Source organism: Arachis duranensis, chromosome 2 (assembly GCF_000817695.3).
Source record: "Arachis duranensis cultivar V14167 chromosome 2, aradu.V14167.gnm2.J7QH, whole genome shotgun sequence".
Lineage (NCBI taxonomy): Eukaryota > Viridiplantae > Streptophyta > Magnoliopsida > Fabales > Fabaceae > Arachis > Arachis duranensis.
In genome coordinates, this window is record NC_029773.3 from 79,115,131 (window position 1) to 79,138,148 (window position 23,018).

General features: G+C 29.8%; 2 protein-coding genes across 2 annotated transcripts; both read left to right on the forward strand.

The window, feature by feature from the left end:
* Positions 1–1,998: 1,998 nt before the first annotated feature.
* Positions 1,999–10,518, forward strand: LOC127744974 (disease resistance protein RPV1-like). Its single transcript, XM_052257888.1, has 5 exons — positions 1,999–2,473; positions 5,745–5,819; positions 8,405–9,581; positions 9,748–10,202; positions 10,482–10,518. Exons 1-5 carry the CDS (start codon positions 2,025–2,027, stop codon positions 10,516–10,518), a joined length of 2,193 nt encoding a protein of 730 aa, XP_052113848.1. The 5' UTR covers positions 1,999–2,024.
* Positions 10,519–10,615: 97 nt separating this feature from the next.
* On the forward strand, positions 10,616–15,364 carry LOC107475200 (disease resistance protein RUN1-like). The gene is made up of 7 exons (XM_016094826.3): positions 10,616–11,650; positions 11,866–12,141; positions 12,502–13,308; positions 13,454–13,595; positions 13,873–14,081; positions 14,327–14,425; positions 14,528–15,364. The coding sequence occupies exons 1-7, from the start codon at positions 10,715–10,717 to the stop codon at positions 15,311–15,313; spliced, it is 3,255 nt and encodes a 1,084-aa protein (XP_015950312.2). The 5' UTR covers positions 10,616–10,714; the 3' UTR covers positions 15,314–15,364.
* Positions 15,365–23,018: the final 7,654 nt, after the last annotated feature.

Sequence of the window (23,018 nt, forward strand, 5' to 3'; positions counted from 1 at the left end):
TAATTGAGAATTCTTCAATAATTTAATATATCTATCTATTTTTATCATATAAAAGTTGATACTAACTTCTTGTACAATAAATCTAAGTCATGTATTTCTCTTTTAATGATGTCACATCAGCAACTTTGATGATTTGGCAAAATTTAGAAATCAACCAATCATCTTTTAGTAAAATTTTTTAAACAAATTAAAAAAACTCTTATTTATTATTATTATTCATTTAAACATAAAGTACTAATTAAATACAATAAATATACATTAAAAATATCATAATAATAATTATAAAAATTTCAGTTACAAGTATTAAAATTCTACAACTTATATATGTTATAGTATATTTATCTTACTCTTTTACGTAAGTTTAAATTTGACATATTTTTTTACTAAATACATTCAAATATAATCATGATTATAAAAATTAATTTTATATTATATTTTTGGTATTTTTTATTCTTATTTATTTTTCTAAACTAATAAATTCAAATTTAACACATCTCCTTATTAAGTATATTCAAATATATCATGATTATAAAATTAATATATTATATTTTTGGTGTATATTTCTCATTCTTATTACTTTTTTTAAATTTTTTCTTTAATTATTTACAAGATAAAAAATACCATATAAAAAGATAAAATATGACAACTAAAACAAATATAAAAATAAAAAACAACAAATGAAGATGTAGTGTTATACGACTTTAATATAAAAAGTCTAGACTTTTTTTAAAAATAAATGAATTTAAATTTTTAAAATAATAAACTATATTTTAATTTATAATACATTTTAGTTAAACAACTATAAAAAATTATATATAAATGATCAAATAAATATTTTATAAAATAATTTTAGTATAAAACAATTTAAATTTAATATTAATTTATATATTATCTAATCAATCTCTAAATAATATAACACTCATTAAAATACACTATATAATATAATTAAATAATCTCTCCGCGCATAGCATGGGTCACATTCTGGTTATTTTTAGTTACCAATTATTTTTACAATTCAATACTACAAAGTGTTAACTACAAGGTTATGAATGCAGATTTTGGGTTTGGATATTTGTGCCGATACAATTGTAGGGAACGAGATGTTGCGCGGTATATCGGGAGGACAACGAAAACGAGTTACGACAGGAGAAATGCTAGTTGGACCAACAAATGCTCTGTTTATGGATGAAATCTCAACTGGTTTAGATAGTTCCACAACTTTTCAGATTGTGAATTCTTTAAAGCAATATGTTCACATTCTTAACGGAACTGCGTTGATCTCGTTAAAATAAATATCTTTTAAACTTTCTCTAATTAAAATATTATTTAATTATTCTGAACTAATAACTTACTCGCAAGTCGCAAGTGAGTTTCCACCTGGCCACCTTATGTTATAATCATGATACATTTAGACTTAGTTTAGTAAAACTTTTATTTTTCAAGAGTAGTTTATAAAAGCTAATTTTTAAAAGATGGTTTTATAAAAGTTGTAGCATTTATGTTTAGTAAATCAAATTAAAAATAGTTTTTAATAAATACAAGCAACAACAATTGTGTTTGGTAAAATAGCTTTTAAAATTTAAAAATACTATAATAAACATAAATACAAGTATTAAATTTAAAAATTAGTTAACATATGAGGTTATATTAGACTTTTAAATTTTAAAAAATACAAGCCAACTTTAAAAAGCTCTTTGTTAGGTGCTTTTAAAAGTACTAATAACTTTTAAAAATTGCAAACACAAGTATTTAGACTTTTTAATTTACCAAACACAAAACTTCTCCAAAAAATTTTACCAAACCAAACCTTAACATTTGCTGGTTTCTAGTGTGGTGTTGTAAAACGTGGCAATTTCTTATTATGAAAGGTGCCATAAAGATGGATGATTGGGAGATTCAATAATATATAAGTGATGACCAAAACTCACTGTTCTTCTCTCCATGGCATTCTACCTGCTCTGCAAAAGTCCACGCTCAACTAAATGCCAAATCCTCTCATTCTCACTCTCACCTAACCAGCAAGCATGTCGTCAACGGCGTCATCTTCTTCACAAAAGAAAGAACCCGGACTCATGAAATTCACTACTTCCTACTATCGAAACTGGACCTACGACGTGTACGTGTGCTTCGACCGTACCACCAACAAATTCGTCTCGGATCTCTATGCAAGGCTCAGCGCTGCAGGGGTTCGCGTCTTCAAGGACGAAATGGAGCCCCGAAGCGGAGACCAGATCCTGTTCAAGGCAATCGAAGATTCTAGAATCTCCATCGTGGTTTTCTCCAGAAGCTATGGGGATTCGACGTGGTGGTTGAAGGAATTGGAGAAGATAATGGAGTGTCGGAGCAGCAAGGGTCAGAAGGTTGTGCCGGTGTTCTACGGTGTTGATCCGTCGGAAGCTGGGGCGGCGTTCGCATACCGGGAACCGCTCAGGGAAGCTGCTTGCCTTCCGGGCTTTGTTACATATATCAGCAGGTACTTTTAAGTTTTAAAGCTGTTTGATTTGAAGAGAAAATAATGCTGAACTGAAAATCTTACATGCTTTTGAGCCTATTCAACATTTAAATTTCGTTGCGTTACTGTCTTCATGTGATAAATTATAAATACATTATGAGAAAGTATTGGAAAATTGTTAACTTAGTTAACATTAGTTGAGTTTCTTTTTTAAATCTAAAATTTTTTATTTTAAAAAAATTTAGAACTTAAGATTTTTTTTTGATGCCTTGAATTTTAAGATTTATAATTATAGAATATAAGATAAAGAATTTATAATTTTCTTAAATTAGTGTGTTATAACTTATATGTCTTTGTCAACATTGATGTTTCATGGTTTTGAGAGAAAACGTATGTTATTATTTTTGGAGATAGTATTAGGTGTTATAATTAAAGGATTTTGTTAAGTAGATAATAATTTTTGTAAACAATATATATATAATAGATTTTAAAATTTGTCTAATAAAGTAAAAATACATTACACCTCTAAATTATTCATATAAATTTTAATATTAGGATAATCATCTACACACCTAGTAAATTGAACATTCGATATATTTATTGTTCATATTATTTAATATTTTTATTATCTACCTATATTTTTCTATAATTAAATGTGTTTTACGAAGATATAAATATGTGTGGAAAAATGTAGTAACAATGAAATAAATGAAAGGCCCAAAATATTTTTTTTTGTTCTTAGTTTTTTGTGGTTAAAAAACATTGATGAGTGATGACAAAAGTATATTACTTGATTTATCTTTAATTTCTTCTTTAAATAAGTTTATGTTTTTTAGATAGGTTTTTATTAGTTCAAATAAAATAAGTTTTGGTCTCTATAATTTTCCTTTTTGGCTTCATCTTCGTAAAATTTCTTTGTATGTTTAGTAGAATTTATAAGTTTTCTTTTCTGCCTCTCTTTTCTTGTTACTGTCAGTTTGTCCCATTAATTGTAGATGTGACACATTAAATATTGTTTGCTACAACAACAACATTTGAATTTATTATATTAATATTTAACTTGACATATCAGTATTAAAAAAAAAACAAACTAATCACAAAAGTTAAAATATACTATTTTTAAATAATCTCGCTAAGAAGCCAATGGAGTATTTGTATAATGTGTACAATAGGCTATTTATTTGGTCCAATATGAATTAAAAAATGAACATTCAAATAAAATATTATTAATTTCTCAAACACAATATACTCATACTATCCAGAATAACCATCCAGATATCAGGAATAATAAACATATGATATGCTACTAAATCGAATATCCCTAAACTCCATTATACACATTGTACAGATACTCTATTGGCTCTTTATACTTTCTATTTTTCATTTTTAAATTTTAGTGGATCTAAATAAAAGAAATTATAAAGACCAAAACCAAAAACGAAGACAAATATTTCATACCGATAAAAAATTATTTATGTTTTTTTCTCCTCTTTCCTGAAAAAGTTATTGTTTTGACGGTAATTTAATGTGAAAATTTTAAGGTTACTAAACTCCTCACCTTGTATATTTATATACACTAACTAATCATTATAATATCTATTAAAAATAAACACAAACATTTATAATTGATTCTAATCTAATTTAATTGACACTTCACAGCTAATTGACCGAATATAATATTAACATCTCTCTCAAAGTGGAGCATACACATTATATGCACCAAATTTGTTACAAATGTAGTTATTACGAGAATTTCTAAAAAATTTGTCAAACGAGTTACATCTCAAATAGCATAATCTCTTGATCTCTTTATACTTATTCAGAAGTTGTGGATTCAGTCTCTTTATCTTTATTAAAAAAAAAAATCTTTGAGATAATACTCAATTTCTGCACTTAATCGGGCACAACACTTTGTTTTTGACTTTTCCATGATATAAAATTTCCACTAAGAAAGACAATATCAAAAATAGATCGTCTATCAATAAGAGAATCTGTCCAATCGGCATCACAATAGCTAATAATTTGGGTAGTTTCTTTATCTCTATATAGTAATCCTTGGTCTGGAACTTTTTTGATAGATTTTACAATTCGTATTACAACATCCCAATAATCAATACAAAAAGATTGCATAAACTGACTCACTACACTAGCATGATATGAAATATCTGATCTAATAATAGTGAGGTACTTAAGTTTTTCTACAAGTTTTTGATATCTCCTAGAATTAGAAAAATGTTCCCCTTGCTTAGGTAGCAATTTGATATTAGAATCTATTGGGGTTTGCAATTCAACAAACCTGTTTCTTCTAAAATATCAAGGGCATATTTTCATTGCCATATAGCAACCCATTTTTAGATTGAGCTACCTCAATATCAAGAAAGTACTTGAGTTTACTTAAATCCTTAGTTTAAAAGTGATGAAATAGATATTTTTTGCGTAATACCCCAAATAGGTCCTCAAGAAATTTACTATTCGACAGTTTTGGCCCCACAAAATTTAACTAAGATTTCGATCCTGAGGTTCTCAAATATCCCCCAGATACGTCCCCAAAACCGTTTGATCCGGTTGAAGTGGTGACGTGTCAGGTTAACTGTGACATGTCACCTTTAGGACATTTTGGTCTCCATCTATGTTGGACAAAACGACGTCGTATTGGAACCAGGGGCAAAACGACGTCGTTTTGATGAGGACAAATTCGTCCCCACTTAGACAGAGAATGCAAACGGCGCCGTTTTTATGTTGGGGACTTATTTGCCTTATAATAGTAGCTTAAGGGACCTATTTGACCTATAATTCGTGATGTTAAAAGAAGCTATATTTACTTCAACGCAAACCTTAAAAACACATTGACATTGGTCTGTTCATTTATCAAAATGGTAACATAAACCTGAGAACTCAAACATGTTAACCACACAAATATTTGGCTTCAATAGCAACACAAACCAAATCAAGTCAAAAGAAGGTTTATTGTCTTCAACATAAACTAAACAAAACCATTCTAAACAACATAACGTCTTCTTCCTCCAACATAACAAAAGGTGGTAACATAACTAAGACAACAACTTTTACACTAATTCTTAGAAGCATCATCTCTTGAAAGACTGGTTCAACCCTCGTGTTGGAATGAATTTGAACAACTTAGATACTGTGCCACTAGTTGCAGCTGATATTGTCTCAACACTAACACTCCCCGAATTCTTTGCCCTAATTACTGTCTCCTTTGGATGTCTAAAAGAAAGCTGAGTTTGGAATAAACAGTATTGTTATCACCATGTTTCACACAAAATTTCAGGTTAACATGTTTGGGTTCTCAGGTTTATGTTACCATTTTGATAAATGAACATACCAATGTCAATGTGTTTTCAAGGTTTGCGTTAAAGTAAATATAGCTTCTTTTAACATCACGAATTATAGGTCAAATAGGTCCCCTAAGATACTATTATAAGGCAAAAAGGTCCCCCACATGAAAACGGCGCCGTTTGCATTCTCTGTCTAAGTGGGGACGAATTTGTCCTCCCCGAAACGACGTTGTTTTGCCCCTGGTTCCAATACGACGTCGTTTTGTCCAGCGTGGATGGGGACCAAAATGTCCTAAAGGTGACATGTAACAGTTAACCTGACACGTCACCCCTTTAACCGGATCAAACGGTTTTGAAGACGTATCTAGGGGATATCTGAAAACCTCAGGGTTGAAATCTTAGTTAAATTTTCTGGGGGACAAAACTGTCGGATGATAAATTTCTTGGGGACCTATTTGAGGTATTACTCATGTTTTTTCAACTTTGTTATCCCTTCATGATTATTGCTAGAAATGACTATATCATCAACATAAACAACCAGATAGATGCACTGTCCAAGTGAGTTGTGTTGATAGAACACTGGGCAGTCAGATTCGCTTCTTTTCATGCCAAGTCCTTGAACAATAGAGCTGAATTTGCTAATTAAACCAAACTCGTGGAGATTGTTTTAACCCATAGAGAGGATATTTTAACTTGCAAATCAATTGTGACTTCCCCTAAGCAATAGATCCAGGTGGTTGCTCTATGTATATTTTCTCGTCAAAGTTTCCATGAAAAAAAAAAAACATTTTTGATATCTAATTGATAGAATGGCCAATGACAAATTGTTGCAATACAAAGGAATGTACGGACAGAAACAATCTTTGCTACTGGAAAAAATAGTTTGTTGATAACCCTCCCCATATGTTTGACTATAAAACTTGACAACCAAATGAGCCTTAAAGACGACCCAACCACTAATTTCTTTGGAGGAAGACGAACCAACTCCCACATACCACTATATTCTAGAGCATTTATTTCATCAATCATAGCTTGTCTCCATTTTGGATGAGAGAGTGCCGCACTAACACACTTGGGCATAGTTATAAGAACTGGATCGAATCGACTGGTTTGATCGGAAAATAAGTAAATTGGACCCTTAACCAGTCTGGTCCAGTTTTAGGACCGCTTAAGGACAAGAACCAGTCAAAGCTGGTGAAAATCAGTCCAACTAAATTGCTCAAGAAAAAATACCAAAATTAATAAAAATGTGGTTCAAACTTGGATTTTCTTGGTGACTGCATGCTCCCGTTGTCACTAAACTATGTTGTTACTTATTATTTTATATGCTAATTATTAATTATATAGTAAAAACGTACAATAATTTTTTTTAGATATTATTTTAATTTTATACTCACTTATATTTAAATAAATTATATTCTTTTATTCATAATTATTAATATAAAAGTAATTAAATATATATAAATAAAAAATATCAAATGTAACATCCTACCACACTGAACTTTACGCTTAAGTCGTAAAACAGAAGAATAATTTGTTGAAATTTGATTGTTTTTAAAATATTAGTGAAGATATATATTTTAAATTTTAATTTTAAATTTTTGACTATTTTATATTTTTTATTTACGTGGGAATTGAGTCTGCTAATTCAAGTAGTGACTCATGGGTTGAACCAATAAATCAGTAAATCAATAGCTTGACCGATTCGATCACGGGTTGAGTTCTAACAACCATGCGCTTAGAAATAGATATAGAAGATAATGTGAAAACAAAAGCATAATATGGTGGGGACAATCGATGAAAGCTCAAGAAATTATAAATTGGATGAAGATTTCGAGTAGAGATAATCTCTAGCCTGTTGTTTCTGTATCTTTCTTTTGTCCGTTAGAAACAATAAAGATGTTAACCAAAAAGGGATTTGGCATAGTGGTTGAGGAGGGGAATGGATTTCTCAATTTTTTTCTCTCTCAATTATTGTTGTAAAATATGATCTCTCATCATATACTTTTTAAGTGAGATCAAGAAAAAATATGTGAAATAACATGTTAAATGGTAAACGATATCTTGACAAAACAATTGATAGTAAAAAATTGAGTGGATCCATTCCAGTTGAGGAGGCATTTTATAGTCTCAAGAAGAACTTTGATTGATTCTTGAGAGTATGTTAGTTGAGAAGTCACGGTTGATTAGGCCCATAGAGATCATGCAACTTCTCTAATAACCAAGGAGGGAGAGACCTTAGAAAACCCAAAAAGAAGTTACAATAGTAGAACAAATTTTGTCACATATATAGTCCAGATAATTGTAAGAGAACTCAAGAAAGAAAAGTTCTGATCTGTAAACACAAAAAAGAAAAGCAATATTAGACAAAGGCTTCCTCCCTCACCCAATGTAACTTGTTAGCCCAATAGATAATTGTCATATGCTAATTTGCTTAATTTACAATTGCATTCCCATCTAATCGTATCTATCATAATAAATGTAGATGTATTTGTGCATAAGCTAAAATATGAAAATATCTAAACACATCATTTGTATCATTTTCTTGTATCGTTTGTCCTGCTTGACCTTGTTTGGTATGTAATGGTACACCGTTATACTTCCTTTTAAGCAGAATGTACATGTTTTGTGTCATTGTTTATGTATATTGCAGGGAGAGAGATGAAGCCTTAGACAATATTGTTGAACATATTACTGCCTTTTTAGGTGGTAAGGATCACTGGTTCACTCTGCCGAATGTAGAGAAATTGCAACCTCGGGTGCAGGATTTAATTCAAGTTCAACTGTTGAATTATGATAAAGTTTTAATACTTGGGATATGGGGAATGGCAGGCATTGGTAAAACAACCATTGCCATGGCTCTTTATAATCAAATCTGTTACAGATTCCAGAGGAGGATGTTTGTTGACAATATCAGCGAGAGATGTGAGCAGCATAGTATAGTTTCTTTACAGGAAGAGCTTTTTTCTTGTATCTGCAAAACAACAGAAGAAACAAAAGAAGAAGCAACGAAAGAAGCAAAGGAAAAAGCAACAAAAGAAACAACAGAGGAAACAACAAAAGCAGCAGTGGAAGAAGTAACAGAAGAAGCAACGGAAGAAGAAAGGGAAGAAACTACTGCAGAAAAAGCAAAGATTCATGACATTGAATCAGGAAAGCTGTTATTAAAGAAAAATCTCAGCAATAAAAAAACTCTTCTTGTTCTAGATGATGTGACTGAACGAGACCATTTAGAGGCTTTGTGCGGAAGTCGCGAGTGGTTTGGTCCTGGAAGCACAATAATCATCACCACTAGGGATAGGAGTATGCTCAAGGACGCTGATGATATATATACAGTGAAAGGAATGAATTATGATGAATCTATTGAGCTATTTTGTTGGCACGCATTCAAGAATAAGGAAATTCCTGCAGAAGAGTATCGCGAACATGCAGAATCTATAGTTGAGTATTGTGGGGGAGTACCACTTTTTCTTGAAGTAGCTGGATCCCATTTATATGGAAAGATGATAGAAGAGTGGGAGCCTGCATTGGAAGAACTTGAGGAAAATCCTCCTTATAAATTGCAGAGGTTTCGACAAGTGAGCTTTGATAGTTTAAGAGATGACTCACTGAAGAAGATATTTCTTGATATAGTTTGTTTCTTTGTTGGTATGAACCGGAACCATGTTGTGAAAATATTGAATGGCACTGGACATAATGGAGAAAAGGCCTTAACTGCCCTTGAAGATAAATGTTTAGTAACTGTTGATGGCAACCGGCTTCAAATTCATACCTTGATAGAAGAAATTGGAAGAGAAATTGTTGATGAGGAATCACGTCTTACTCCCAAGGTGCGCAGCAGGTTATGGTTGTTGTATCTTCTAAACTTTGATAGCTAGTTGGATTGTAAATTGTGCTTCTTTGATCCTAACCTGTACATTACTAGTTAATAAAAGTCCAGGTAAAATTCTTTTGAGCACAAGTTAATCATATATTTTGAATTCTTTTTATTCCCAGCTAAGTACCTATGATGTATTCTTGAGTTTCCGAGGAAAAGATACTCGTGCAACATTCACTTCACATCTCCATGCGGCTCTCGAAAATGCTGGATTTTATGTTTTCAAGGATGATGTTCAACTTCCAAGGGGAGAATGGATATCAATCTCACTACTGGAAGCAGTGAAAGACTCCAGAATGTCTATTATTGTGCTGTCTACAAATTATGGTGGTTCAAAATGGTGTCTGGAAGAGTTAGAGAATATAATGCAGCTTCAAAGAACCACAGCTCACGCAGTCGTGCCAATATTCTACAGTGTAGATCCCTCCGAAGTACGTCACCAAAGTGGTGTATTTGGACAAAAATTTAATGATCTTTTAAGAAGTCACCCAGTGGAGGAAGACAAGGAGAAAAGTTGGAGGACATCACTCCGTCAAGTTGGTAGTCTTTCAGGAATTGTTGTGGTAAATTCCAGGTAATTTAATCTGTGATACGTTTTCCTTTTATTTGAATTCGTTAATAAATTTTATCTCTATGAAAGAATCATTTCTTATTTGTTTAATGTGGTAACGGTGCCATGGTATTTCATTCAAAAGAATAACCTTAGTTTCATTTGTTTATATTCAAGCCTTCAGGACAATTTCAGTTGCTCTGCAGAAATTTCTATATATAATTGAAAGGCAGAAGCTATGTTTTCATTCCCAATCTTTAAAACGTATTTAATGTTGTTTCATAAGTTTTTATTTCCCTTCAGTCTCATCCATTATGTTCTAAAAGATGACACTTCTTAGTTATCTTTGGTTCATGTAATATAGGAATGAGAATGAGGATATCAAGAAGGTTGTTGAAGATGTTACTCATTTGCTTGACAAGACAGAATTGTTTGTTGCAGACTATCCGGTGGGAGTAACATCTCGTGTGCAAAATGTGATCAATCTATTGATTGAACAACAATCAAAAGATGTTTTACTTCTTGGGATATGTGGCATGGGAGGACTTGGTAAAACAACCATTGCCAAAGCTCTTTATAATCAACTTAGTCGCAAATTTGATTGCAAGTGCTTCCTACTAAACATCAGGGAAGTTTGGGAGCAAGATAATGGTCAAGTTTCTTTACAAGATCGTCTCCTTTCTGATATTTACAAAACAACAAAGATACCGATACGTACCACTGAATCAGGAAAACTTGAATTGAAGAATCGACTTTGCCACAAAAGGGTACTTCTTGTTCTTGATGATATAGATAAAGTGGAGCAAATGAATGCATTGTGTGGAAGTCATGAATGGTTTGGTTCCGGAAGCTGTATAATCATCACAACAAGAGATGAGCATCTGGTTAAAATGCGTGGCATTGAACCTATAATTTATAGATTGGATGAAATGGATGATAGTGAAGCTATTGAGCTTTTTAGTTGGCATGCATTCAAGCAAGCATATCCAGACACAAATTTTTCTGTCCTTACTAAAGATGTAGTTGCATATTCTTCTGGACTGCCACTTGCTCTTGAAGTTCTTGGGTCCTATTTGTGTGATAGGGAAATCGAAGTGTGGAAGAATGCTTTGGAGAAACTTAAAAGGATTCCCAATCATAAAATACAGGAGAAGCTAAGAATAAGTTTTGATAGTCTTAGTGATGATACTGAGAAAGAGATATTTCTTGATATAGCATGCTTTTTCATTGGGATGGACCGAAGTGATGTTATTCAGATATTAAATGATTGCGGACTTTTCGCTGAAATTGGAATCAGTGTCCTTAGAGAGCGAAGCCTTGTAACTGTTGACAGCACAAACAAGCTTGGAATGCATAATTTGCTAAGGGACATGGGAAGAGAAATAATTCGCGAGGAATCACCAGATGAACCTGAGAAGCGTAGTAGATTATGGCTTCATGAGGAAGTCCTTCATGTATTAACAGAATACAAGGTATGGATTATGCTTTAATTTATGATAATATTTTGATGGATCTGTTGTTAACATTCATGTGTCTTCTAGATTATTCCAATAAATATGAAAATTAGTCTGCTATAGCAATGGTTTTGTATCAATTTTGGATTTCAAGCATCATAATAAAAGTAATATTATGGACTTTTAGCTACCTAGTATTTACTTTTATGTTTTGTGTCTTCATTATATTTCAGGGAACTACAACTATCACAGGACTGGCTTTGAAGTCACCAAGGACGAATCCAATTTCATTAAGCACAAAGGCATTTGAAGAGATGAATAAACTCAGATTGCTTCAGCTCGAAAAAGTACAACTTGATGGAGATTTCAAATATATTTCTAGAGATCTTAGATGGATGAGTTGGCATGGATTTCCTTTGAGTCACATTCCTAAAAGCTGCTGTCAGAAAGGTTTAGTTGCCATTGAGTTGGAATATGGCAATCTCAAAATAGCATGGAAGCAGGCTCAGGTATAAAGCCTGTGTTGATTTTTGTCTTTCATGAGTTCTCTTCACTCACATTGTTTTTTCATGCAATAAATTTAAATTCAGGGTATGCTTTATTTAGGGGTAAAAATGGGGTGGATATTTTCTTTCATGAGTTCCCTTTTTCTGTTGAGTAATGCTAGGGAATCAACACTATAACAACCAATTTCAGCAAACATTATAGCAGATTGTCAAACAAGTCCAATATAAATCCCACTAAAGATGAGCTTTTTTTAGTTGGATTTCTGAATGTTTCTTCTAATTGTGTTTCGGATGTTCTTGTTTTTAAGAGTTTCAGATATTCTAATTTTCTATTGTATGTCTTGTGCTTATCTTTCCTCACAGTTGTTGAATAAGCTGAAAATTCTGAATCTCAGTCATTCTCATCAATTGAGAGAAACTCCAGACTTTTCATACTTACCTAACCTTGAAAAGCTAATACTCGAAGATTGTTCGAGTTTGTCTTCGGTTTCCCATACCATTGGACATCTCAATCAACTTCTTCTGATAAATCTGAAAGATTGTAAAAGCCTTCGTAGCCTTCCGCGAAGCATCTATAAGTTAAAGTCACTCAAAACTCTCATTCTTTCTGGATGCTTAATGATTGACAAGTTGGAAGAGGACATGGAACAGATGGAATCTTTGACAACCTTGAAGGCAGAAGACACTGCTATAACACAAGTTCCGAATGCACTAGTAAGAATGAAAAATATTGGTTACATATCTTTGTGTGGCTTTGAAGGATTGGTTCGGGATGTTCTTCCATCTATCATTTGGTCATGGACCTATCCAACAAATAATGTGTCATCTCTGTTTCAAAATACTCTCTATCATCTATCATCTATGATCAGCAAACTTCCAAAGCGTAGTAGTCTTTTGTTGGAATCCGGTCTGCAACTTGAGATACCTGAAGATGTGGTCTTGAAAAGCTTAGATGCTACAAATTGCAAGATAACTAATCTTGATGAAAATGCTTCCGTCGATGATATCACAGAAGATGAGAATGTGACTGTTTTGGATTCTGATGATATGGAGACCGATATGAATGAAAATGTTTCTGATTTTGAAGATATGGCAGTTGACAGAAATGCTGTTGTTTCTGATATGCTAACAGATAAAAGCATTGATATCATTTCCAATGGAGGTGAAAGTGTAAGTGATAGTAGTCTTATGTAATTTACATATAATTTCTCTTGATCGTTCATAAGATAAAGATTGAAGTGAAAGTAAGGCATTTTTACATTTGAACTTAATAATTTTCCTTGTGTTCCTCTTTCACCCTGTTTTTTGGGTATAGAGAATTAGCAGATTCTCCAGACTTCGTTCTCTTGTTCATGTTCTTCTAAAGGCACGACTATTTTGGTTTGGTTTTATTGCTGTCCTAATTTGGATCACATGCAGTTACTCTGAAAATCAAGAATGTTCAACCTCATTTCAAGGTCAGAGGCTGTCTCTGCTGCTTTGTCAACACATTTATACACTTAATAATTCACTATTTGACATCCAATTTAGCTTTCTCAGTTAAGCATCGAGACTTTCAATTCTAAGTTTTGCTTTTTAGTTTTCAATATATTGATTTGTGATAGAGTATGAAAGCAAGAAAGAAAGTTTAAACGGTTTCCTCCATTTTAAATCATTGTAGCTTAATTGAATTAGGACATAACAAAATTTAATGCATTAGTATTACCACTAACATTTCCGCTCTTTTCTTTGCAGTATGTCAGCACACACCCACTTTTAAGGAAGCAGAGGTAATTCCCAATAAGCAAGTAGTGAAGTTGTTAGAAGAGGAAAGTAAAAGAAAGAGTAAACTCTCATATAGTGGAAGAGTTGTGGAGCCTCCGCCGGAAAGTAAAAACATCGAAGCATCGGCAACCATCGAGAACTCCAGGCCAAAGTCTAAAGGAGATATGCCTTTAGTTAAGGTATTAGAACTATCTTCAATTGGAAATTGTAGTCCATTTGATAATAATACATCTGATACAAATATTTCAATTGAGATAGTAAGAGTTCTTATAGTTCTGTAAAAAAAAATGTTCTTATAGTTTCTTTTGAAAGGATTTTGGATTCAATTGATTAACTTGGCTGAAATATATTTTAATACATCTTTTTTTCTTTTTTTTTTTTTGGAATATGATCAATTTTAAAGGGTTTCTTTTACTTCTTGTAGACATATCCACCTGCAATTGCTTCATTATCTAACTCTCAAGAGATGTCAGACAATTCAGAGTATGATAGCAATACTCAAAATCAAGATGAACTGCTTCAGGCAAACCATTTTTGTAAAATCTTTCAAATTACAATTTAAATCCATATAAATGTATGACACATCTATTTTGATTACCATATTCTAACAATTTACCTTGTGCAGACTCTTTTTGCTTCAAATCCTAAAGATGATGAACTTGCATTGATTGCTGATCCTACATCACTAATCACCACTCAAGAAGACAATGATTTGCTTGCAGAACTAGAACAAATCTTGTCAGAGAGCTATGTCTTGTCCGCGAATAAGGTCGCTTCTGCTACTTCTGTTTCAGAACTTCAAAGTCTTCCATTGATTGCAGTCATTCAAAAAGTACAACTACTTTTGGATAATGAAGTAGAAGCTTTGGTAGCAGATAATGACATTAGAAAACAGCTTCTTGACTACTTAGCTCATCTGGTTCAAATGAATTCACAAGTCCCTACAAATATTCAGAAGTTGGTCAAGGAGATTAAGGAATTTTATGAAGGTTTTCTTGGTAACTTTCCACCTATTCAAGAAGTCTTGGACAATCATCAAAGGTTAATTGACACTAAGAATAGACTTGAGGGGGAGCTGGAAATAGCCAAGGCAAAGCAGGCTCATTTTTCTACTTCAATTTCTAAAGGGAAAGTGAGGATGAATGAGATGTCAAAAGAGATCAATGAGTTGGAGGTGAAACTGAAAGCCTTATATGACAAGAGAGACAAATTAAAATCCGCTGTGAAACTTTGTGAGGTTGAAACTATAAACATCAATAGGAAAGCTGTCACTTGGGTGAAAGAAACTGAAGAGGTTGTGAGCACTCTTAAGGCTTCAGAGTCTGCCTTCAAAAATGCTGAATCTTCAAAACATAATTATGAGAGGAAGCTAAGTGAATTGAAGCGAGCTCTTGGCAAAATTAAACATTAGAATATTCTTCATTGTGTAATTATTCCTTCAAAAAAGTTCTACATCCAAGTCATTTATTTAACCAAGTCATTTTGTAATTATTCCTTCAAACACTGCTTTTCTTTTTCGCACTTCTTTTTCTTCTTCTTCTCGTACATTGCTGCTGCTACTGTCTCTTCTTATTCTCCTCATTTTTCCCCATCTTTCTCTTTTGTTATCATTGTCGTTATCACCACCTTCTCCTCTTCTTCCTCTTTCCTTTCTCATTTGAATTTATTCCCTTCCTTCCTTTTTCTCCCCTTCCATCATCATCATCATCGTCGTTATCATCATCGCTACTGCTACTGCCTCTTCTTATTCTCCTCCTTTTTTCTCATTTTTCTCTTTTGTCGTCACCACCACCACCACCTCCTTCTTCTCCAATTTCCTTTTTCATTTGAATTTATTCTCCAATCTTCCTTTTCCTCCTCCATCATCATCATCATTATCGTCATCATTGTCGTTTTTTTCTTATACACAAATTACAATGTTTCTTTTTCTCCTTCATTCTCTTTCAAATTTTTGCACATGCAAGATTTCAATCCAATAAATGTGCATTCAAGTCTAATTGAGAAGCAATGCTTTTAAAAAAAGCAAGAGCAGAAATAAAGAAAAAGAAAGAAGAATAAGAAGCAAAAAATACAGCATTAAAAAAGAGATTTCTATGTTTTTATAATATTTTGGTGTCAAAATTAAAAAAATTTCAATATTTTTTGTTTTTGGTAAGAATTCAATCCAATAAATGTGAACCTATATTCACTAGAATGAGAACCACACAATGTACGGGACGGTAAATTAATGATAGTATATAATAAATATTAAAAATTATTATGTTTTGTAGAATTAAATTAAATATGTATAAACTAAAAATAAATTTAAATGGTATTTTATTTAAAAAAATTGTACTACAAAGTATTTGGATGTTGGAATTGTGCAAGCTGACAATTATATTTGACGGTTTGATTTTTGCATTTAGTTTAATTGATGGACTTAGTCTTCTTATGTAGCACTCGTCCTCCTTTTTCTTTATTGGTTGTTGTTAGAGTTGTTGCTTTCTTTTTTCTGTCGTAGGTTCTTGTGAAGACATGTTTCCTTATGAATTGTTGAGTTGTATGCACTTTCTTTTGTGTTGTTTGCTCCATCTTTGCATGTATGTTCTTCTTCCGAAGATGCGTGTTGAATTTGTATCGTTTTCTTTCTCCTCAACCTCTTGATGGGTATGTGATCTTCGTCTGATGATATTAGTGTTGGCGAAGTATAATCAATGAATAATTTAAATTAGAAATAAAATGATGTTTTAAATAAGTAATTTTTTTTAGTATTACCTGTTTATTTGTTGTAATGGGTGTTGCGGTTCAGTGTTTTTAGTTGAAACAAATGTCTTGGTAATAGTGTATTGTTGAGAACCTTCTTTGAGATTAAAGTCATTTAGTTTGAGTTCAAAAATAAGTGTGAGGTTGCACAAGTTTTTCAATTGGGGTAGTGCTTCAATATCATTACTTTTCTGGAGTGTGATTAGATTTGAAGCAGTTGTGCCCAACAATTTTTTTGTTTCGCCATCAAATAATACAAAAATTATTGTAGCACTTTGATCTGAAATCTTTAATTGAATTCTGAACCTAAAATAAGTATTGGGTTAGTAACTAATAATTTGTTAGATGGGATTATGAAAAGTATATAGTTACGATATTGTAGTGTTTGATTACATGAGCCACAAATGTAGTTGTCTCCTTTTTTATATGCTTTCTTATGACACTTTTCACATTCCATATAGTTTCATCTAAATTTGTCATTAATTTCATTTATAGTTGCTAAAATTGTAAAAATCTTTTTTCTATTCTAATATTCAATTTATGTTATCATTAGGTATATAGTATTTGAGTAAGAACGAATGTATGATGCATGTTGTGAGGTTTTTTGTCATACCTGATCATCAAATTCCCATTGCATGACCATTAGATCTTGAATAGTTATTCGATTTCTAATTATTCTGCTCTGAAGATTTGTGTTGACATTGTCTTAGCTTGGTATTTCCATTACTTCTTCATGTTGATCAGTCTTGTTTAGGATTTTTTTTATATTTATTAAATTGAATAAATAAATAAATGAATTAATTTTTGAGAGAGTTATTAGTTATGAAAATATCCATAAGTCAGCTGTGCGAATTATTCAGTTTGTGGATTGATGTAGATTTTTGTACTTGAAGTTGTGCTAACTGAATAATAACCTAAAATATTATAATATAATAGGTTATATAAAATAAGATTGTGTTGTATTGTCTCAATTAATGTATTATATAAAATATAATTCTTTTAACTAAAAAAATAATAAATTTAAATTTATTGAAAAATATCGTACCTTTGTATTCACTAACCAATGTTGATGTGAGTGCAACAATTTTTCAGCTCTTGATTTGTGTTGTAATTTCTTTATTTATCTGATTTAAGAGATTTTTCCACAACGTGACTTTCAACACGATATTCCTAAAATTAATAGTATTTTGTTAATAACTATATATCTAAATGAAAAATGAATTGGTTGTATATTTTTTTATTCTTTAAGTATCAATTCCATTTTTCATATTTTTGTGGGTTTTCCTTTAACATTTATTTGTTCTTCTTCTCCTAATGCATGCAGTTTTTCAATGACATCTACAATAAAAAGAACAAAAATGTGTAAAAATATTTTTTTGAATAAATTATTTTTAATAAGAATAATTGAAATAGTATAAAGTGAAATTACCTGTTAAAATTTGTCTTTGATCCACTCTGTCAGATAATTTCTCAAGTGATGCAAATTCAAAATAGTGTTGGGGAATGTTCAAAACTGGATCTTTGATTTCTTTCACAACAGTTATGATTAAAAAAATTTGCTTTCATTGTACCTTTAATTGGTCTATACAAAGCATTTGCATCTTCTATTTTCAAATTTTTTATAGTATAGACTTTTTCTTCTTGTAACAAATGTTTAAATTTGTTCATCATATTTTTCTTCACAATTACATGAAGAGGTGTTCCCTACAGTGTTAATAAATCACTGTTAACAATTAGTTAAAAAAATTATTGCGTTCATTTTTTTTTGAAATTATTAGAAAAGAAATAATGAACAGCATACTGAAAAAAGTTTAACTTTAACGATATTAAAATACAATTATATATAAAAGGTATTATAAAATAATATAAAAAGTATAAAAAATAAAAATAATTAAAGTATTTTTTTTGTAAATTGAATTTAAAAATACAATAGAGTAAAGTATCGTTTTTGTCCCCCAACGTTTGGGGTAAGTCCTATCTGTGTCCCTAACGTTTAAATCGTCCTATTTGTATCTTTAACATTTATAAAAGTGATTCAATGTTATCCTACTATCAATTATACTAACAAATAAGATTATATTTTTCAATTATTCTCACTTTGATGTATTCATTCTCAATTAGATCTCACTTGGATGCGTTCGATTTTAATATTATACCCACTATTTGTGTTTAGATTCAATTATGTCCCTAAAAAAGTGAATTATGTAAATGTTGTAGGAATTAGTTTCAACTTTTGATGAGCTATTTTTCGAAGTGGATCATCGATTCTATCCCAGACATTTGTATTCTAACTTTAAAAAGAGATTTTTAAAACTCAAACTAAAGCGTTCATGATGTGTAATTGACGGCAGAATAACATTGAATCACTTTTACAAACGTTAGGGATACAAATAGGACGATTTAAACGTTAAGGACACAAATAGGATTTATCCCAAACGTTGTGGACAAAAATGATACTTTACTCAATATAATAAATCTGTTTGTTTTGTATCTTTTCATCTAATATAATTATTTCTAAGCAAAAAGCTCCTCTTCATTTTTGGGTATTAATGTTGGTGAGTTCTATGGTATCTTTTACTATTGTACCTAAATTGCCTAACTTGTTTTTAAAGGTTAAAAATAAAATGTTTAAAACAAAAAATAAAATATTTAAAATTTGGCGAGTACTACGGTAAAGATACAAATTGGTACATATTTATAGATATTTTCTTATTTTCACTGTTGTATTGACACGTGGTTTACTGTCCCTAAGAAGTTTTGTCTCAAATTTTTGACTGGCTGGATCATTTGGTTGGGGCTAAATCAAGCCTCTCCCACGCAACAGTAGTGGTTGCCGTTGGGGTTTCTGAGCAATAAGAGATCCTTTTTGTGTAAATGGCTAGTCTAGATTGATAATTTCAAAAATGAACGGAAATAAGGTTTTTTTGGGTCAACTAAAAAAATAAATAGAATTAGGTTGAATAAATAGATACAAAAACAATACTAACAAAAAAAAAACAATACTAACAAAAAACAATAAAAAACATGAGAACTATTTAATAGCTATATTTATATGCTTTAGCCAAAGAAATAAAAAAAAAGTACAGGCTAAATATTATTAGATTTTATTTATTATTTATATTAGGTTAGTAGCTTTTTAGGATTAGTTCAAAGAAATAAAATTTAAATATAAAAAGTTCATAAAATGTAAAGGATTCTAAAATGTTTGTTGTACTCCAATTTTAAAAAGAATTGCTTGGTTGCAAATTTTAACTACTACTATAGCATTTTTTCAAATATAATAATTTTCGCAATAACTTATTATACTTTACTAATATTAAGGACACTATATATAATTTTCAAATATAATAGTTTTCACAATATCTCTGCCGCATCTAGACATGTTAGGATTTTAAATTTGAGAAGAAAATATAAATTAAAAATAATAATAATAAAATATGTGAAGAAAAAGACGCATATAACGAAAATTTCAAGAAAAAAAAAATTTAACCTTCTAAAATAACAAATTTTAAAATAATATCAAACACATAAATCAAAAGAAAATATGAATTGTAGAAATTTCGAACAAATTAAAATAAAATACTAATAAATAAAAGATCTGATCGACACTTAAAAATTTATTTGAAAAAAAAATTAAATTTACATAAAGATGTGGAGTAATGTGAAGCAATAGCACCTTTAGAAAGTATTTAATAATCTTATTTATTTTGAAATATTCAACAATTAAATAAAAAGTGGCCAATGAATTACACCTTAAATGACATAATTTTTTTAACATAAATAATTTTTCTAATGTGCAATTACTTTTTTCTATTTACCAAAAAGAAAAAAAATTACATTTTCAAAAAACCAAGATGACCCTTATATTTTTTGTTTAATGAAATTAAGTTCTTAAATAAAAAAAATTAGTAAAAGTTGTTTTTAGCATATAGTTATTAAACTCAGTTTAATCTTGTTAGTCGAATTGGTAAATCCATTTCAACTTAGTTGATTGAATTGAAAATCGGTCATCAATTCTTATTGGATCATTACAAATAATAACAACAATATCTTCTAATAAATATTATTATTTTTTGTTTACAATAATTTATATCTATATTTACAGATGTTTTATACACAAAAGTATATAATTTGTATTTATATTTATTAGAGTTTTATTCACATAAATCAATACAGTTTGTACCTATATTTTTTAGAATTTACATACATAAATTAATAAAATTTATTTATTAAAATAATTTGATATTTGTACTAGCTAAATAATGATCAAAATTACTAAAAGTTGCTAGTTCGCAAAAATTTCTCATAGAATATTAGTTTACAAATGAATTAAAGAAAGTCATGTTACTCCTTTTTTATTTTTGAATTATACAAAAAAAAATTCTCTTTGATATATATTATATAGAATTAGTTATCAATTTTTTCCATTAATTAAAAAGTAAGCACAGATGCTATAATTTTTGTAAAAAATAATTATATCAGTTAAAATTAAATTCATATTTTAGCTAATTAATATTTTTTCTCTTAGCTAATTAATCTTATTATTAGTATTAAAGGTTTAAAATTCTTTTTTTATTTTTCTTGTAGGACCCATTAAGGATTAAAAAAAATTAAGAGAGTCAAAGACCAACTTATATACAAAAAGAGGTCCAATGTAACATAAATGGCTTCTCTTTTATTGTGCCTAACTAAGCCAAACCACCAATTTTTTAAGTCACCGCAGATCCGCAGCTGGCCAAATTGCTTCTTCAACATAAAGATAAAATAGTACGCGTGTTGCAAGAAGAGTTATGTTATGAGAATATCTGTAAACTTAAATATGTACATTATAATTCACCTTAAAATTTATTAAATATTATTTATTTGTCTTTTTAAGTAAATTAGGCACAATTTCATAGGCACCATAGCATTCACCATTAATGTTTCTCATAGACAAATTATACAAACTTTGATAAATCAATTATCTGTTTGTTTGGTGATATTGTCCAATAAATGATGCTTCATTGAGTAACTTTGAAATGTTGTACAATTTAAAAAGAAATTTCTTATGCTAAATTTGATGTTATCTGAAAAAAAGTGATTAGAGATTTATATAAGTAGTTCAAATAGTATAGAATTTGAATATTTGTAACGTAAAATTTATTACGATTAATAATATTATTATGACATTTGTTATATAAATATTTATTATATTTAATGATTTAATTTATAGAAATTAATAAATTAATTATTAGTGTTATAAATTTATTGTATATTTTATAAGGTAAGATATAATAAATATAAGGATATGGATTCAATATTTTTATAGGTTACAAATTTGATTTCAAAATTTTCAATCTAAGCTTGGTTGAAAAATATTTGTATATTATATGGTCTTAATCGAAAACTTCTAGGCTATTTGCAAATGTTTAAACTTTAGGAAGTTTTAGAATACTTCACCTATGAAATACATCTAATACTTGGTGTGACTATATGATACTCTTTTTGTATTGTAGAAATCCAAAGTTAAGACCTACGTTCGCTGAAATAATGACAGCGCTGAATATACTTATTACTTATAGTTTATATTTTTTTTATTATTTGTATATACTATTTAATATATTGTTATTATTACGTATATTTTTTATTTAGGTATGTTTATTTTTTTTTAAAAAAAGAAAAAATATAAGCAAAATAAGGAAATTATACATACACATATTTATACCACTATTTTTTTTTCAATTTTACCACATTTATAATTGATATTGTCTCATTTAAATATATATTTCTATAGCCGTTAGTAAAGTAATATGCAACAATAATGATATAAATTTTTAATGATTTAATTTATAAAATTAATAAATTAATTATTGGTGTTATAAATTTATTGTATTATTTATAACATTAAAATATAATAAATATAGAAATATGGATTAAATATTTTTATAGGTTACAAATTTGATTTCGAAATTTTTAATCTAAAATGGTTTAGTTGAAAAATATTTGTATATTATATGAACTTAATCGAAAACTTTCAGACTAATATTAATAAAAAATATTAGTCCTTTAACATTTTTCTTTGAACAATTAATATATACTAACCTACTAAAAACGGCAAAAAATTTATTATTAGTAATTCAAAATTAATATTCTAATTACTTAATTAACTTTATGAATAATTAAGAATCAATTTATCCATAGTTAAGAGTCAAGATGACAATATCGTGCTGTACCTTAGAATGGTTTTTTTAAGCAACGTATTCATTTGACAAATACTAAATTTTAGCAAAAAAAAAAAAGGGCTTCATAAAATTTTGCATTTAGAATACAAGCCAGTGCATCTTCTTTCTGCTTATTTTTTTTATCTCACTTTTAAAGCAATTTATTAATTAATA

What these genes read in the sequence shown, in the direction of transcription:
- LOC127744974 (XM_052257888.1), top strand. Translation starts at nt 2,025, where the DNA reads ATGTCGTCAACGGCGTCATCTTCTTCACAAAAGAAAGAACCCGGACTC. An exon ending in TTTGTTACATATATCAGCAG is followed by an intron (nt 2,474 to 5,744) that starts GTACTTTTAAGT and finishes ACAAAATTTCAG; the next exon opens with GTTAACATGTTTGGGTTCTC. An exon ending in AATCACGTCTTACTCCCAAG is followed by an intron (nt 9,582 to 9,747) that starts GTGCGCAGCAGG and finishes TTTTATTCCCAG; the next exon opens with CTAAGTACCTATGATGTATT.
- LOC107475200 (XM_016094826.3), top strand. Translation starts at nt 10,715, where the DNA reads ATGGGAGGACTTGGTAAAACAACCATTGCCAAAGCTCTTTATAATCAA. An exon ending in GAGATATGCCTTTAGTTAAG is followed by an intron (nt 14,082 to 14,326) that starts GTATTAGAACTA and finishes TACTTCTTGTAG; the next exon opens with ACATATCCACCTGCAATTGC. An exon ending in ATCAAGATGAACTGCTTCAG is followed by an intron (nt 14,426 to 14,527) that starts GCAAACCATTTT and finishes TACCTTGTGCAG; the next exon opens with ACTCTTTTTGCTTCAAATCC.